Source organism: Strongylocentrotus purpuratus, unplaced genomic scaffold (genome assembly GCF_000002235.5).
Source record: "Strongylocentrotus purpuratus isolate Spur 01 unplaced genomic scaffold, Spur_5.0 spur5_scaffold_10, whole genome shotgun sequence".
In the NCBI taxonomy this organism is placed as follows: Eukaryota; Metazoa; Echinodermata; class Echinoidea; order Camarodonta; family Strongylocentrotidae; genus Strongylocentrotus; species Strongylocentrotus purpuratus.
The window spans coordinates 1,491,962-1,511,227 of record NW_022145595.1 but is presented as its reverse complement, the minus strand read 5'-3'; the positions used below and the strand labels follow the sequence as shown (position 1 = coordinate 1,511,227).

General features: G+C 36.3%; 1 protein-coding gene across 1 annotated transcript in view; it reads right to left on the bottom strand.

The window, feature by feature from the left end:
- LOC100890365 (kielin/chordin-like protein) overlaps positions 1-19,266 on the bottom strand; it is a 48,563-nt gene that overhangs the window by 24,403 nt on the left and 4,894 nt on the right. Inside the window, exons 7-17 of the mRNA XM_030980037.1 lie at positions 18,010-18,201; positions 17,302-17,499; positions 12,219-12,431; positions 10,718-10,915; positions 10,019-10,222; positions 8,582-8,725; positions 7,895-8,137; positions 5,148-5,297; positions 4,249-4,410; positions 2,872-3,066; positions 1,174-1,314 (exon numbers count right to left, since the gene is read on the bottom strand). Of these exons, the coding sequence (XP_030835897.1) occupies positions 1,174-1,314; positions 2,872-3,066; positions 4,249-4,410; positions 5,148-5,297; positions 7,895-8,137; positions 8,582-8,725; positions 10,019-10,222; positions 10,718-10,915; positions 12,219-12,431; positions 17,302-17,499; positions 18,010-18,201 (2,040 nt within the window). The remainder of the gene's footprint in view (positions 1-1,173; positions 1,315-2,871; positions 3,067-4,248; positions 4,411-5,147; positions 5,298-7,894; positions 8,138-8,581; positions 8,726-10,018; positions 10,223-10,717; positions 10,916-12,218; positions 12,432-17,301; positions 17,500-18,009; positions 18,202-19,266) is intronic.

Here is a 19,266-nt window from a genome sequence, read left to right as displayed (position 1 = left end):
GCTCTCCATAATGTTTAAGTCTAACTTAGAGTTAGGTATGATATTTGTGAAACACCCCCAAGCCTGGCAGCTGCATCACCATAGTAACATGTAGCTTGCTAAGGAAGTCACATGGTATCATCGCAGCTGCACTGACAGTATGACGTACCATTTAAATCAAATCACTTTGGCTGAACTCGGGCTATAATATCTTTGCACTGACATGTGAATGAATGGATTTCTATACATCTCTGAGCTTGTGCGTTTCTGTCAATCCCAAATCTGAATTCAGGATATAATATTTTACATTTGTAATATTTTCTAACAGCTAGTAACAATGTTTCATTTATCCCAGAGTCTGTTCTTTTCTCTGTGATAACAAACCCAAACAAGTATTTCAGCTTTCCCAATTTAATTTTTTGTTAATCGGTTTAAAAGAATGTGTATCATGTTGTATAAGCTGGTCAAATATCTATCTTTTGTGTGTTTATATCATGGTGTATAAAAACAAAAACAAAAACAAATAATCCATATGATATGATATGTATGTATTTGTTCAATTTCCTGAGTATTTGTCACCTATAATTTGTACAGGGCATTTTAGGAAAACGTTTTTAATACTGATACTGCTTTCAAACTGGCTTCTATCGGAGTCACACCGATGAAAATACTGATTGAATTTTCCTTATGTAAACAAAGTTGAAACTGCTGTTTTCCCCCTGTCGCTTTCATACTGCCAGTGAAATTCACTCACTGTGGCGAGCCCTTGCCGGAAGTGAAGAATTATTGCGTAATTATTAAGCCCGTGCTCCATCTAGCTAGCATGTAGCATGTTTAACCATAAGTCAACAAAAACAGCTGGTTACGAAAAAGTGCGTGTACACTGCGACCTTTCACCATTTTAATCGCTGTTTTCTCCAAACGCTTTCACAGTGGCTGTTTCATCGATGTCACACCGATAGAATGAGAATTTCTTCTGCTCTTGAGCAGGAGAATTTAATCGCCTATTTCTCTTCTTTTCATCGGCTATTTAATCGCCTTTTTCTCCTCTGTAGCATTCATACTGGCCGTTTCAGCGGATGCGTCCGGATGCATCTGATGAAAATCAGGCCAGTTAGAAAGGGGTATTGGAGAGTTATCCTGTTTAAATAAAGCAAATAAATGTAAATAAATACAAAAGAATATTAAACTCACCTTCTGTCCTGCACCGGCAAATCCTGCATCCCATGGAATCGGTCACATACCCCAGGGTGCAGCTGAGACGACATGTCATAGGGTTGATGGGTAGGCAGACAGGAGTGTCCAGAAACTCTCCAATCCCATTGGCTGGTTTGACTAGATGATGGAGCACACAACGAATGGAGCGATTTGGGTTAACCCATTTCCTTCTGGAACAGGGTGTTTTATGCTTTACGCTTATGGGGATTAGGGAATTTCAGTAGTCAATGGGTTAATATCAGTTAAAGGGAAAGTCCACCCTGAAATTAAGTTAGTTTTGATAGGAGTAGAAAAATGAGAGAAACAAGTCAGTGAAAGTTTGAGCAAATTCCGATTAAAAATAAGGAAGTTAGGATTTTTTAAGTTGTGATCAATCAAACACAAATTGGCAACTCTATGACGTATCATGCAAGCTCAACTTCCATTTGCTCAGTACTAAAAAAATCTAAAATTTTCATTTTCCCTCAAGAAAAATTTCAACCATACATGCACCCTAAATATAATAATTGCAAATATGTTTCTATACTCCCCCTGCAAGGAACAAATATATATTCCGTCATCAATAACGAAGAAAACATGATTTTATGGAATATTATGCACAAAGCAAATGAAGGAGAGCTCGTATAATAAGTCACAGAGTTGCCAATTTGTATTTGATTGATCACAACTTCAATAATTCATAACTTTCTTATTTTCATTCAGAATTTGCTCAAACTTTCACTCACCTGATTTTCTTATTATTCTGCCTCTATCGAAACAAACTTATTTTGGGGGTGGACTTTCCATTTAAGTTCCTAATCACCCCTGTAAACTTAAGGCCTATCTGCACTAGTTTGACCAGGAGGGATCAGACCTCCCTGCGTGGTCATTGGCAGGTGGTTATCTCATCAAACAGCTCTCAATTAACATATGAAAAGGGGACCATGGGGATCAACGGGTACTGCTTAGGCATGGTTGGCTATATGTATAGGGCCCAAGTAGCTACAAATTGTGCAGTCCCACTTTAATATAAATTGAAAGGTTACTTTGTGAGTGGACAGGAACCAAGAAAATTAAAAACTATTGACTTGTCTGTAATTTTCAGAATATCTCCTAGCACGGAAATTTATCACTTTCAGCAAACAACTTGGAATTCGTTCTTGAAACCCACTTTACAAAGCGATTTGAAGTCCTCAAAATCCATGCACAAAATGATAATTCCACTACCTACCGTAGCTTTGGAATGTCTTCACTTACCATGTTGGCTGGCCAATCCAAGGTGTACATCAAAGAGACAAAAAGGAGAAATCACTCAACAATAAAACATTACCTAACAAGATGTCATTTTAGGAAAAACTGGTGTCAACAGGATGAGGAGGATCTCAAAATATGCTCATAATACAAAATTGTTTATATCCTACCAGAAAATGCCTATAAGAAGATTCTATGATTTCCCCTACCCACAATCACATTCCTACAATGGCGTCGACCAGGTACATGTACATCACAAGTAAATTTGATGGTATTTGATAATGCTTGATGAGTCCAGAGGATGACTAAAACAAAGCTCAAAAGAAGCTTAAATGATGTCTAAAGTAAATTTTCCATGAATATCCTAAGCCTATGCCCATCTCAAAATGGCGTCTATCAGCAAGAGCGGACGGTAAATGATTATAGCTAAAGTGGATGACTCACTTGCTCGCTTGCAATGGCACATCTTGCATCCAACTCTATCGGTGGCGTACCCATACGGGCAATCAAAGAAGCAATTGAAGGGTAAGAAGGGACACCATCTACTACAGCGGCACACCTCGCACTGGAGCGCATTAGTAGCGTAACCCTGGGAGCATACTACATCACAGCTTCCATGGATATAGGGGCAAGGTCCATCTGCAAATTTGAATATCAAATGAAATATGATAAAATCAATTCAAAAGAATAAATTGCATCATTTTCAATGAAGCAAAAGTCTAAGATCATGACAAAAGGAGAAATATGGTGAACATTATGATAATGTAAGATTTACATGCATGATTACTGTTAGATGCTGCTTGTAAGTGTCGGCTTGCATGGTGATTACTGTTATCATCATCATCATCATCATCATGAACAGAATCATCATGATTATCATCATCCTTACCATCATCATATACCCATTAGTGACATAACGTCATCATAAAAAGATAAAGAATTGATCTTTATCATCATCCTAATTATAATGGCCATTAAAAAGTGGCAACAGTAATTAATATCATGAAAATGATTTGCATAATGCATTATACATGTATTCATTTACTTTGAATTCTTTATAGTGATTGTGATGTTAGAAATGAATATAAAACTACAACTGGAACTGAAGAAATTAAATATAATGATTATTAATATACAATACAAATGTTACCAAAAAAAGAAGTAACAACCTGACATCATCATTTAAAGTCACTGAGTAGTCGGCTCTCATGGGGAATTCGACACCGTTCGGGTGTTTACCCAATAACAGGTGTTGTCAATCACCAGGGTTAGCCTTGAGTTTTATGACCATTGGACCTTATGTAATGCTTTGAATTGCCCGAAGACTCTCGAGCTCTCCGAGAGATTAGGGGGTAATTCTTGACTGGACTATGGGTTTGCTGTGTGCAAATTTGTACCCCCATTAATGGTATTTCCACCAAGTCTGGTGTCAGCGAATTATGGCCTTCTGCACATGGAAACTGGCGATCCACCCCCTTTAACTGTCCATCATCATCATCATCAATATGCCCATTATCTTCTTCTTCATCAGCATTATTTTCATCATCGCAATCCTCATCAACATCATGGCCCGCCCCTCCCCCCCCCCCTTTCGGGAACGGAGAGACCGCATTCATGTTCCCAAAATCTCCGGTAAAGGGGTACTTTTCACGCAACAAAGCCCGGCTCATAATGCACAAAAAATCGGCCCGTATTGACTTTACACACCAGACTTAGGGGGATGCTTTCAAAGGGAGGAAACAGGCATACGCGTACCCTATATAACACTGAGTGGGGGGGGCGGGCATCAATGTTATCGTCTTTTCCATCATCACAACGTACCTTCATTCATTCTCGCAGGAAGCTTGCACTGGTACGAGCATCCATCATAGCAACACTTGCTGCTTGAGGGGCATTCACCGTCTCTTTTGCATTCATCCTGCCGGTTCAGACACACCCCTTCCCTGAACTTTGGGGCGGGGCACTCTCCTGGTGTCTGTACATCTTAAGATATGAAAAGGAAATTCAAAATAGTAGTTTACTCACACCAATGTGATTTCACAGGTATGTTTTTATAAACTTGAGATTATTAGGTTCTCAATGGGGTACATCCAACAACTCAGAGTACATTTCTGCCATGTTTTTAATGTATTGTGAAATTAAGATGAAATGAAATGATTTTTTTTTCTTGCCCTATTCCAATGATCCTTAATCATTTGTAGAATTATATTGGATAACTGTTTCTTCACATGTTTCTCTTTCTATTGATATATTATTCATTTATTTTATTTCCTCTGTCTCTTTAAAAATGGGAATAAATAGCATATTTCCCACCATATTGGTAAAGAGCCCATTAGATACTTGTTACCAAGTAAGTGTAATTTAAATTGTGTTGATATTTATCATTTTTCCTTTTACTGTTTACTGAATCTCTATTTAGTGAACAAAAATGCAATATTTGTTAGTCATGACTGTCCCAACAAAACATCATTTTTGCCAGCTGACATTCCCTTTCTAACAAAAATATTTCTTCCCCTCCCTGCTCCCCCTTCCTCCTCCCTTGCCCCTCCTCCCCCCCCCCCCCCCCCTCTATCTTCGCCCTCACCTCTCCTTCTTTTTATCTGTCTCCTTCTTCTCTGTCTTTCTTCTTTCTCTGTTCTTTATTTCTTCTTTCTCTCTCTTCTTTATTTCTTCTTTTCTCTCTCTCTCTCTCTCTCTCTCTCTCTCTGAATGATTTTTACCTTCTATAATGGGCTTCAAACACATCTTAAATTCCAGAGTTGGGCAGCATTTCTCCATTCCAGGACAATCATTGTCGAAGATACACTCAGCCACAAGAGGGAGCTGTTGATTCCTCAGATCAGAGAACTTTGGGCACTGCCCATCCTTTTCTATATTTGATGAACATAGATGATAAAAGGCAATGCATTACCATTTATTTACTTGATGTTCTATAATCTAGTCAATAAGTATTGTTTCAAAATTGAAGAAAAAAAATCAATTTACTGTGATATACACCAGTCTATACACAAAGTGGATTGCCAGAATAAAATAAAATTAAATAAAATAGGAATAGCAATGGTACAACCTTGAGGAATTTCCTGGGAATTAATAGTTGTACAGAGACATTTTATCACAGGGCGACATCAAATTTCACACCATTTGCCACCACACCTTGTTTTAATTTTCCAAGCCATCACAGAAAATTAAAATTTAATGTTGGTATATTTCTAATTATAACTATAATAATAATAATAATAATAATAATAATAATAATAATAATAATAATAATAATAGTAATAATAATAATAATAATTATTATTATTATTATTATAATGGGTTCTTGTGAACCGTTTATGTCTGTCAGACTTGACACTCCTGACGGTCCATAATTATTAAGCGGCCTTCAACTGTACATCACCAAAGTGAACACAGAACTTCTGGTATTGTATACATTTATCATTGGAAAGTTGAAAATCTCTTGTTTCAGAACATACAGTTAACAATCAAATTATTCATAACCTTACCAAACCACGTTTTTTTTATTTCAACTATGTTAAAAAGTAATTTGTCCCAATATATGTTTCTTGAGAATGTGAAACAATAAAGCTCACATCTAAAAGTATTCAAATAAGGCCCTAATTCCAACAGTTCATTTTTGGTTCTTGAGTTACAAAACAAAACCAAAACAATTTAAAGGGGTTATAAAAAATTTAGTTTGTAAATGTACACATGGTAACAAATAGACCGGTTTTCTAATATATTTAAATTTTATGCATACTTTTGAAACTAAGGTTGGTCTTGACAACCTGAGAGTCTGATCAAGGCTTGCCCGATGTATCAATAATTAATGTATGCATTTTATGATTCTGTGTATTGTAGTTCATTCATTAATAACAGGTTTTTGGATAACTCGTCACTAGGTCCACAGGAAAGAAACATCCATAAATTTAAATTTGTTACTAGTAAACGGGTCTATTGCATAATGGTAACATATTGGAGATTTTGAGGTGATGGGTATCAAATTAGAGTGAAACAATTGGCAATTCACAGGTCAGGAAAAACAGGGTATTAAGGCACCCATCTACCAATCATTACACAATTGTGCTTTTTAACAGTCTCAAGGCTTAGTTTTAAAACAAATTCAAAATTATAATGCAGGATACCATATATAAACATGTTACACAAAACACCATAAATATGGAAATTTATACAACAGGGGTGATAGTGAGCACTAAAAAAAAAATAGGTTTTTTGTTTTCCCCTCAACCACGCCCCCCTTGAGTAAAAAAAAAAAAGGCGATTCGCGGGGAAAAAACGGCATCTAACAACATTCCCCCCTTTCGAGTAAGAAAATTGGGAGAAAAAAATAGGGAAGAATAGAGAAAATAAAGGGGGAATCAGGAAAATCAGGATAAAAAAGGGAAGAAAAAAAAAATCTGGTAAAAAAAAAAAAAAAAAAAAAAAAAAAAAAAAATTTTTTTTTTTTTTTTTTTTTTTAAATCGGGAAGAAAAAAAAAATCGGGAAAAAATCGGGAAAAATCAAAAAAATCGGGAAACCGATTTAAATCGGGTTTTTATCAGGCCTGATACAATGAAAAGTAATACAATTATGGAATGAATTTACTAAATGATTATTAAACAAAGTGAATCATATATTATCATGCAACATAAAGATATAAATTTTACCATCCGACAGTTAATATAATCCATTTCAAAACATATTATACAATGAACATAAATATAATACCATCATGCAATACAATTCAATGTACACAAGTTACATACAACGTTATACAAAATAATTAATTCTAAGATCTACATTTAGAGGAAACGTATATAATATTGATATCAATGAAATGAGTATGTTAACCCTTTACCTACAGAAACCAGGTGGCTCCTGTATTAAACCCCATGGGGATGATAGAACTCAGTAGACAATGGGTTATATACAACGTTATACAAAATAATTAATTCTAAGATCTACATTTAGAGGAAACATATATAATATTTGATATCAATGGAATGAGTATGTTAACCCTTTACCTCCAGAAACAGAGTGGCTCCTGTATTAGAGCCCATGGGGATGAAGGAACTCGGTAGACAATGGGTTATATACAACGTTATACAAAATAATTAATTCTAAGATCTACATTTAGAGGAAACATATATAATAGTTGATATCAATGAAATGAGTATGTTAACCCTTTACCTCCAGGAACCGGCTGTAGGAAAGCCCATGGAGATGATAGAATTCGGTAGACAATGGGTTATATACAACATTATACAAAATAATTAATTCTAAGATCTAAATTTAGAGGATACATATGTAATATTTGATATCAATGCAATGAGTATGTTAACCCTTTACCTCCAGAAACCAGGTGGCTCCTGTATTAGAGCCCATGGGGATGAAGGAACTCGGTAGACAATGGGTTAATGATGAAAGTATACTATATCATTCCGCACCCAACCCCCCACCACTTACTGAACTTGCCTGTCCTATGACTCCCGACCAGGTTCTCCAGGATGCTGCAGAGGTGTCCAGTGACGTTGGACAGCGGCCGGCGGTTGGTCAGGACGATCGGGCGCTTGCAGGCCATGCCGCAGCCTCTGGACATGCAGCACTTTTCGTAAGTGGGGCAGTCTCGATCGGAGTAGCACTCCATGATGCAGGCCTGGCCGATGGGAAGCTTGCTTACAAAGCTGGGAGGACATTGTCCAGGGTGATCTGACAAACAATGATTCAAATCAAATATCCAAGTCACTGAGATTGGAACAAAAATGGCAGAATCGTACTTGGACAAGAACAAATATATGGTTACCAATGAGCAGAACCGATGAACTGTCCCCAAATAGTCCCTGAATGATCTATATCCGATCAAAAACAAAGCCCAGACACATAATGGAAGATCTTTCAAGAATTTTATAAAATCTCTGACGACAATTTCAAGAAGCAACTAAAGGCAACTATAGAAGAAAGACTAACAACAACAATAACAGACAGGTATAAAACTGACAAATACACCTAAATCATCCTAAATGGCCCACACGGTCTGTTCAGGGTTGGTTTTGTAGTGTGACTGCGGTATAAATACAGTGGTCAACGATCAGATTTGTTAAATCATTTATCATGATAATTGGTAGGAATTCTTGAAGAATGTTTGATAGTTACCAATAGTGAGAGTGTTAACACAAGATAAGCTGGTGCCGTCATGGCAACACTTCCTACTTCCGGAACAATCTGCATCATGGGCGCATAGATCCAAACCACTGGATTGTGGATACGCCCCTTGGAGTGGACACTGCCCCTGTTTACCTGTAAATATACAATAAATCATCCCCTCATTTTACATCACATTGAGTCTTTATCAAACTCCTTCCCACAATGAGATATGTATCCTCAATCACAAGTATCATCTTCAAAAATCTTTAAAATATAGTGCAGCCTGTTGCAGAAACCCTGTTTTTTCCAACCCACTACATTTTCATACTCTGATTGTAGTATATCTATGTCCAACATCCGTACTCAATTTTAAGGCTGGTCTGAATATTCTTTTCCTCATATGATTCAACGTATGTTATTATTAGTGTCATTTCTGCTTTTGTCCATTTTACATTGTTATATTGTTATATTGTTATGCGCAGTTGGGTATATCTGCAGGTATAGAATTTATAAAGAAAGTTTTTCTGTTTTCATTGATAGTAATGTAACAGTTACATGTTGCAGTATTTACTCTTTACTGTCTGCATGTCTTTGATAGTCTAACATCTTGCTTCCAGTACTTTATGATGTACATCTCTTTTCCTTTACATTTCAGCTCATGACTATAATTCCCTTCTCCACCATCACATCACTCTCATGTGCTATAACCATGCCCGGTTTCTTCCAATCCATTTCCACTTCACACAGTTTCATTGTTCACTTCTCATTTTATAACGCTTCATGGACACCCTTACATACTGTTTATTGGTTCTCTCTCCTCTTTGAGTTCTTCTACTATTCCAAACTTATGTCTCTGATTGATTCTTTCTTTATCACGTCACCTACGTTCAGATCTGCGAATTCGAGTTTCTCAAAGTAAAGATGATTGCAACACCAGATCTGGTCTCAATCAAAATATCCTTCATTTTTTCCTTCTCCAATAAAAATTAAGCTGTTTCTTTAAAGCCCCACTGCACTACTTATAGCTACTTGCGCCATCTATATAGCAAACAGTGCCTAATCGTTGACCATTGGTCCCCTTTTTCTTATGTTAATTGAGAGCTGATTTGATGAGATAACCACCTATCAGTGACCATGCAGGGAGGTCTAATCCCTCCTGGCCGAACTAGAGTAGATTGGATTTAAAGATAGCAACAGGTTTATAGTTTAGTTTAGTTTAGTTTATTTCTTTATTAAAAAATCACACCCGTCATCAGACGGCCGGCCTAAAAAGGCCTATGAGTGATACATCAAAAATAACAGTCATAAACAATTTGACATGATAACATAGTACAAATATAAGTATAACATAATTACAATCACAGGGGGAAAAAAAAAAAAAAAAAAAAAGTTGAATAAGCAGGAATGCAGTAATCTGAGAACATGAGAAAGAGAAAAGATCACTACCTTGACTGCAGTCAATATGAGGGCAGCACTGTCCTTGAATAGAAACTAGGAAACATCCGGGAGGAGGGATGACAAATGGACAACGTTCCCTGATCTTGAGGGTTACTCCGTTGTCACATTGTGCAATGGTACAAGCATCGTACCTCCAAACCTCATCTTGGAGATAAAATTTGTCAGATAGTGGGCTGTCCTGACATGGTTTGGCTGGGAAGAAAATAATTCAATGGCATAATTAAACAATTCAATGACAACCTATCTGTTGCCACACTGGACCAAGGATCATACATCCATTCTTCCTGACGGATACATACCTCAGATACAGAGTTGTCCTGACATGATTTGGCTGGAACTAATTTAAAGGTGAATTGGTGAATTTTTATCAACTTGTTGACTAATCACTTTTTTAATTTGACTTAGAGCAGGAACCAACTATCACAATGAGTTAAAGAACAAGCATTGTACAGTACCTCTAGTACTCAACATGAATTAGCTGGGGGAATTGAATACATTTCATGCCCAATTTCAGAATTAACCAGATACAATGTATCACAAGTAAGAATTTGACATTTGGAAGTTCATTAATTGTTCAGAAACATTGGTGGCATGGAACAGGTTATAAAAATTTACCTGATATGTACAAAAACATTTTTTGTTAGATTTAATTAAAATTTATTGAAATTGAAACTGAAATTCATCTACCTCCAGTCGGCATGCATACAATGTCTGTACAGCACTGGCCTGCCTTGGGGTTGGTGTAACGGCAATGGGGCTTGGGGGTGGGGCAGATTTTCATGGTGCAGCTGTGCTGTCCATTGAGGCAGAGACAGAAGGTGCAGTCATCTTCTTGCCACACCTCCCCTTGAAGGTGCTCCATGCTGCCTGACATGCAACTATGAACTGAGTTTGATAACAGACCAATGATTATCATTCAATAAATAGAACACATTCTAGAAGGGAACGGTTAAATGAATATAAACAACTTATCGAAAACACTAAAGTCGAATGAGTGAATAGCTGACATGACATTAACAATTTATATTATACATTTAAATAAAATACTTTTGAAAAAGCATTACAATCATTATACTATTGGGTAGGTAAAATGTATGAAGACATATGAGTAGCTTCAAGAAATAAGTTTGATTATTTAATCTACAAAGTACTGTGATGGGGAAGCAAAATCAAATTAGATATTGAAACTAAACATAATATACAGATTAGTAAATGTACACAATTATTCATAAAAACATAAACAGCTTTATTGATGAGATCAGGTTGTGAATTGTTAGTTACCCTATTTGAAAATATCTCTTTAATCACAATAACATGGGCTATGCGTAAAGAACTTTTTCAATAAATCATTAAAACTAAAAATTTGACCTATCATAAACATGCTATTGACTGTATATCATTAATTCTTCATATTAATTAATTCATCATTAAAGAATAATAATCTCCATGAAACTGTATAATTGTTTACAGTATCTTTTTTTTCTATTATCCATTTGAACTGAATGTTATCCAAGCCCACACACCTTCACATACAAACATTTATTTTCTTTTCCCTTTTCTTTTAAACTTTCACCTTACATTTTATAGACTTCATAGATTAGACTATACTTCATGTTATAAATTACATATCCTTGTACTTTTCCAGTAGAGACAAACATCTCCTTGTTTTTCAATACTTTATGAGGGTAGATCTGAGTCTGAATCTGGATCGGGAATGTTTTGCACTAGCCACATCAAAGACTTGGAACAGCATCCCTCTTTCCATAAAGGAAATTACCTGTCTTGCCACCTTCAAAAAAATCCCTCAAAACTCACCTTTTCCCCAGTGATCTATGTGATCTACTTCCTGTGAGACTGTACATTTTTTGTCCTCTTTTCATACATTTGTATTTGTAAGCGCTAAGGTACTTATTGTTTTTAGCGCTCCTATATATTCTTATTATTATTATTAATTATATTAATACCTTCATGGGCAAACAACCTGGGGGCAGCACAGCCCCTCTTCCGGTACAGCCCTGCACCTCTGGTCTTCCTACTTTTTTCAACTGTCACCTTCCGGTCAATAAACTCCATGGATCAATGTTCTGATTACATTGTTTTATAACATTTATACATTTATATGCACGTATCTCTGTATTTTCAGTCTATTAGGTGGGAACAGTATCTGGATTAAAATTTATACCAATACCTCCATGGCACACAACCTGGGGGCAGCACAGTCCCTCTTCCGGTACAGCCCTGCACCCCTGTCCTAGACCCAGGAAGGGGCAGGATATAGTAACACAGACCACCTTCTGGGATGAGTTACAGGTGCATGAGGTGCATGGGTCACTAAACCAGACTTCCCCTACTGCTCTGGGTGTGCCCTTGTGATGGCAAGTTGGTCTTACAACGGAAGAATCTAGGGCAAGAACAGATGGATGAAACATATAAAGATTCAAGATTCTCTACTGAAGACTCAAGTTGTATTGTCTTTATATGTATACTAAAACAGCAATTTGTTTTATATTGGTATCATATTACATTAACATTAACTTTATATTATATTAATATACGAAACAGAACGAATGAAGAAATAATAGATATAGAAATGGATGTCTAAATTGATTGATGGACTTGATGAAATCATGAAACTGATTACAAGAAACACATTTAAAATGGGTCTGAAATAACACTGCATATCTTGCAGAAAATCCATCTAGTCAAACCAAGTCTGTTCTGTGTGTATCTTGAAAAAAATGAATACATTTGAATTGTTCATCTTTACCTTTTTCTTTTTTAAATTCTGATTGCGACTGGATATTGTCATGCTGTTTGTTTAGTAAGCTACCATTTAATGACTCCTTTGATAAAGACTTATGTTCAGAGAAAGATGTCAATGATTCTAAAACATGTCAAAATACACCAATTCTCATTAATATAAATCATTAAGAATTTTTTAGTGAACAAAAAAAACCTCTCACTCTCTTTCAGGGATGTTTACTTGAGTATATGTTCGCTTTTGAAAAATATTGATGAAATACAAGTTATTTTAAATGATGCTAAAACTGATGTTTGACTTTATGTGGATGAGTCCATGTCAAACGAGGAAATTTCAGTAAAATAATATAGAATAGTAAGAAAAGATAGAAACAGAAATGGTCGGGGAGTGATTATCTATGTTCGTGATTCGATTGATTATATTTTATCACAATGTCACAGGAATTGGAACTCTCCCGTATACAATAAAAATTAAATAAACTAAAACCTCTTATTTTATTGTGTGGGTACAGACCACCTGATTCCAACATCAGAGTCTTAGATTGCGATCTTTTACAAAGAAACCCATCAAATGATACTAAAAGACTGCAGAGACTTGCAGACGACTATTGTTTAACACAACGTGTAACCACAGCCACGAGGGTAACAAGTTTGTCTGAGACACTTATAGACCATGTTTTTTCATCAAATGCTGAAAATGTGAAAGAATGTTCTTTCCTATCTGTCAGCTTAAGTGATCACGATATGACTATTTTTTCATGGGGAAAGAGAAAACCAACATCAAGTGGAAACCATTGCTATATTTCTTCTCGTAATATAAAGAGAATTGACCTTGAAATCCTTGCTCAAGATTTACATAGCATATCTTTCAACAATGTACTATATAAACATTCAACTGAGGAAGCATAGGTCTACAAAATATGGATTAAAAAGTTCAGTTATATCGGATATGCATGCCCCTGTTAAAAGGAAAAGGGTTCGTCATAAGAAGTCACCTTAGATGACAAGTGAAATACTGACATTAATTTGAGATAGAAATAAAGCCTATAGACGGTAATGGGTCAGAAGCAAACCAACTATTTTGTGGCATCCCACAGGGAAGTATAAAGAGGCCACTGCTATTCATATTATACATGAATCATTTACCACTTGTTGTCTAGCATTGCACTGTATCAATGTTTGCTGATGATACATGTTTTTTGTTATTATGTATATTTTGTGAATGTTTTTAACAGACTTGCAGAAAAACAGCCTTATGGCTGATAGCAGGTGTTTTCAACTACTCCATCACTTAGCTCCCATCTGTTTTGAAAGACCACGTCTGGCTTCACAAGCCCCGAATGCATTGTGTTGGCGGAGGCGTTGGTGTATGCATTCAAGAGTCTCTTCGCGTCAAGGTGTATGACAATACTATCAACTGAAGTTGTTTTGAACATTTAGACATTCTTGTAACTTATTGTCATCTATCATTCTCAATGCACAGCAAGGGGAGACTCGACTGGGCTGCTCTATCTTTGTGAGTTTTCCACCTTCATGGAACAACTCATATCATCTCCTCATCAGTTTTTAGTTGGAATATCTTATCTGTGCTTTCAGCATTAAACCTGCAACAGCATGTATCATTATCAATGCACACAGCTGGCCATACACCTGACCTCATCGTCATTCTCATGCAGCCTACATGTACTTAACTGGTATCTGAGAAGTGAATAACTTTTGTTTAAAACTGGCCCAAACATTGTGGAGCAGTGTGTGCAGCGATTTGTATCCGCAAGGAAAAGGCGCTATATAACAAATATCTTTTGAATTGGATTGGATTGAAATTGGAGATAAAGACAAGGAAGATCCTGAGCATCAACATCAAAGTCTTTTCCAGTTACATACTCAAGTCGGATCTGTACTCTTTTTTAAGCCCAGAACTAAATGAGCGAGTTGGTCAGTTTAACAACATTCTATCCTTGCTTTTAGATAAGCATGCTCCGTAAGTCACTAGAACTGTTAAATATCTTCCAGACACTCATGGTTCACAGATGAACTTAGACATTTGCAGCAAAAACTTTGTGCTCTTGAATGGATAGCTTTTTTCTCGGTGTGGTCTTGAAATCAGTCAGCAGATCCATATAAAAGCGTCCCATCATTATATTTAAAAAAACTCACTTCAGCCAAACGAGTTTATCATCGTAATCAGCGGAAAGACTGCAAGATCTCTGCAGGAAGGTTGAACACCTGTTACGGCCCCAATAGAAAACCTTTCCAAATAATGTCAGTTTTGAAATATCTCTGTCAGAGCGTTTCTTGAGACACTTTGCCAAAAAAAGTTCAGTCCATCACTGATGAATTGCAGTCATCAGTGGCTGGTAACAATAGTAGGGAATTTCCTTAGAAACTTGCAACCTCATCATTCAGCAAATTCAAATCAGTGTCTGAAGACGAGGTTGCCAGGATCATAACTTCCTCTTCTTCCACAACATGTGAACATGACCCTGTCCCAACTTCATTTATAACAAAATTTCTACTAGAATTATTACCATTCATGACACAGGTCATTATAAATGATTCATTCATGACTGGTTCTTTCCCAGAAAGTTTCAGGCATGCAGATGTTGTACCTAGACTGAAGGGTTCAGCTACTGATGCTGAAGATTTGAAAAGTTATCGTCTCATTGCAGACTTGAGAATTTTTTGGCAAACTCTGAGAAAGAATAGCGTCATTCCAGCTTCATCAGTACTGGAACACATTCAGTTTATATGCAAAGTCACAATCTGGTTACCGCTCGTTTCACAGCGTTGAAACCTCTCTTTTGCGAGTAACGGATGACATCCTTTCATCTCTCGACAAAGGAGAAGAAGTCATCCTTGTGCTGCTAGACTATTCATGCATGTTTAATACAATTAAGCATGACATCTTGCTGCAACGTTTGAGACTTCGTTTTGGAATCAATGGGCAAGCACTTACTTGATAGAGGCCTATCTATCTCAGCACACTCGCACTGTAGTGATTGAAAATGAGTGGTCATCCACAGAAATCATCTCTCAAGGGGTCCCACAAGGGTCCGTATTAGGCCCAATCTTATTTACTCTCTATACATCTCCATTAGGGAACCTTAATTACAAGCATAATGCTTCCAAGGTTTCCTCCTCATTACTGCAGATAAATGTTAGCATCACATGTATTTAATGACTTGCCATTACATCGTTTGTATTACTGTTGTATCAATCGAATATTATGTACATGTTTTGTTACCTTGTATATGCCTTACTTTGTAAATTCTTTTCATATGCAGTTAATGTGGAAATAAAACCTAAATAAAAAAATTAACAAAATTAGAAGACATTATTGACACACACACGATTCAGAAGGTGTTCTATGCAGATGACACACAATTGTACATTTCATTTAAGAGAAGTTGCAATGTTAATGTCATTGCACAAAAATCAGAATTTGTACAATCAATCAAAGAGTGATCTCAATTAAATTGTTTAAAGCTCAATGATACTAAGACTGAGTTTCTTCATCTTTCTTCACACCATAGATCAAGCAACCTCACACCAACATTGAACATAACTGGCACTATAGTTCATGAAACTACATCATGCAGAAATTTAGGTGTTATTTTTTATTAGTTCACACTTGAAAATTTTGTCCCACAAAAGTGTAGATCAGCATCATTCAGATTACACAAAATAGGTAAAATTCGAAGTTTTTTAGACGGATCAACCACTGAACGATTAATTCATGCTTTTGTAATGTGCCATTTTGGTTTCTGTAATAGTTTCCTTTCTGGTCTCCCTTCTTCTCAAATTCGGAGACTACAATTCCTTCAAAATTCTGCAGCGCGACTCGTTACACGCACAAAGAAACATGAATCGATAACTCCAGTCTTAAGAGATCTACATTGGTTACCCATCAAGTCTCGTATCCAGTTTAAAATAATTCTATTAACCTACCAATGTTTACATCAACTAGCTCCTTTTTATCTTACAGAATTACTAACTCCATATAAACCAGATAGAATGCTACGTTCCAGTTCCACTTCTCTGCTTTGTGTTCCACAAACCATGACAAAGTTATACGGGGAAAGGTCTTTTTTATATGGAGCTGCTTTTATGTGGAACAAGTTGCCTGAACAACTGAAATGTATAGGATTCTATAAAACCTTTATCAATTCTCTAAAGACATATCTCTTCACCACTTTATAAATAATCAGAATCATGAACCTGTGCAGTTTTTTTTTCTTTTTCTTAAAGTGCATAGACATACAATTTTGCCTTTGTGTTATGCACTATATAAAAATGTTTAATTATTACTATTATTATTAACCATGGTTACGGGCAAATAAATAAATAAAAACAGAGAGCTAAATAATCAGATGGATAGTTAGATGGGATGTTTACCTGCATATTGACAAGTAACATTTAATCATATAGATATATATGCATGTCTAAATTGACTGATGAACAGAGAGATGAAAAGATAAAGAAAGCGAAGAATAGATGAATGGAATAATTACCCTCAGACTGACAAGTAATATCCTGGCAGAATGCATGGACACCTGTCTCATTATGAATGCATCCCTCATTAGCTGATAATGGGCAGATAACTGAAAGGCAACTGATCACTCCGTCATTGCAGCTGCACTCCTGCTGCGTGGACTGGTACCATTTCTCACCATTAAGACGTGCAATGTCTCCATGCATACAGCTGTCAACTACAGGCGAAAAAAGTAGGACCCATTCATTTTCATTAATGATGATAATGATATTGATAGTTACATTTATATTGCTCACATATCCATCCCAAGGGATGAACAAGGTGCCTACAAAGTATTATTATACCCTGATTTTGGCCCAGTCGCTTAAAGTTATATTAAATTCAGTAGCAACATCACTAAACAACCAATCAAATCAAGGTTTCCATGGAAGTCAATATGAATGGCAAAGCTACCATCAAAGCAAGTTCTATGCAACGGGGTCCAAGTACCCATTTACTATACCTGCGTTATGCTCCTTATTATTAATAACATTCTAGTACACTAATATCTCTAATATGTAATGGTATCACCATAAACACCTCATATAATTACATCCAAATAACTTAAGGTATTTAGTTTATCCTCAATTACATAGTACACTTTCCCTTAAACACAACATACACCAAGAATGGCATCTGTCAAAGTAAAGAGGAACATAGTGGTCTAAAATGAATTCAAAGTACATACTTGGTTGACAGAATTTGTCTGGGCAGCATCTATTGGGGAGGAGCTGGAAGATGCAGCCCTCCTCTTTAGTCAGCATGCACTGGTAGGAGGTGCAAATCTCCACCCCATGTTCACATTGACATGTTTCACAGTCATCAGGGTACCAGTAGCTTCCATGAGAGTGGGAGTGGCTCCGATGAAAGCAGCTCCTCTCTGTGAGGTATAAGGTTCGGTATTCAACTCAATACTCAAGTCAGGTACAAATGTATCACTTAACTCAGTATTAGATTTAAAATTTGGCCAACTTTGGTTTTCAGTCAAACTTTAGGCTAGGCATTTTGCCTACCGTAATTCTCTAAATCTATCTCGTAGACATCCATCAATTATTTGAAAGCCCTGACTAGCAATTCCCATTAGTAAAACCGTGCAACCTGTGCACAAACAAATTTAATATGCATGTTTCATATGATGCACGTAAGGCACAAGCTTTTGGTTTGGCATTATGACTTATGACATGACCTGACCATATAAGAAGGAAACAAAATGGAACTTCGACTGCGCGCAGTCGAAATGATGCCTCCGTCATAGAGCAATTTACAAACCAAAACAGAAGAAATTTTTCAAATTCAAGTTCAATTGTAATCCATTAAAGGTACTATGTCCCATTTGCAGGCCAAAAAAATGAAAAAGTAAAATTCCAACTGCATTTGAAAGATGATACTAATTTAGAACTTCCCTAAAAAAGGTGGGGCTTGAAAATGTCTTCAAGTGGGAAAATAACGACTATTAGTTGTCAAATCGACTTTAGGGCTATAGAGCCCAAAAGTAATAGTCTTGATTTTCAGAAAATTGTACCGAATGGTCATACGTTTTATGCTGTGCAAAGATTCAATCAGTTTAATCTTGGCCATCACAAGAAGTGGGTTATTGATGTGGACAAATGCTCATGTACCCTTTACAACTCTTTTCATGTATGTTATTACCAAAGAAGAAAAATGCCAGTCAGTCACTAAATAGTGTCTGACAGTGAAGTCTAGCAAGTAAACAGGTTTCCTTGCATAATTTGAATATGAGGACACTGCTAACGTTTAAATTTCACAGATAGGACATACATGACATATTCATAATTCCTGCAAAGTTTTACAGAATTGGAGGTTGGCTGCAAAAGGGACATAGTACCTTTAACAGGTTCTCAGAATATTGTGATTACAAGCAATTTCTCATATACATATATGACCCTTTGATCTTTGACCTCATGACCCTAACATCTACTCAGTT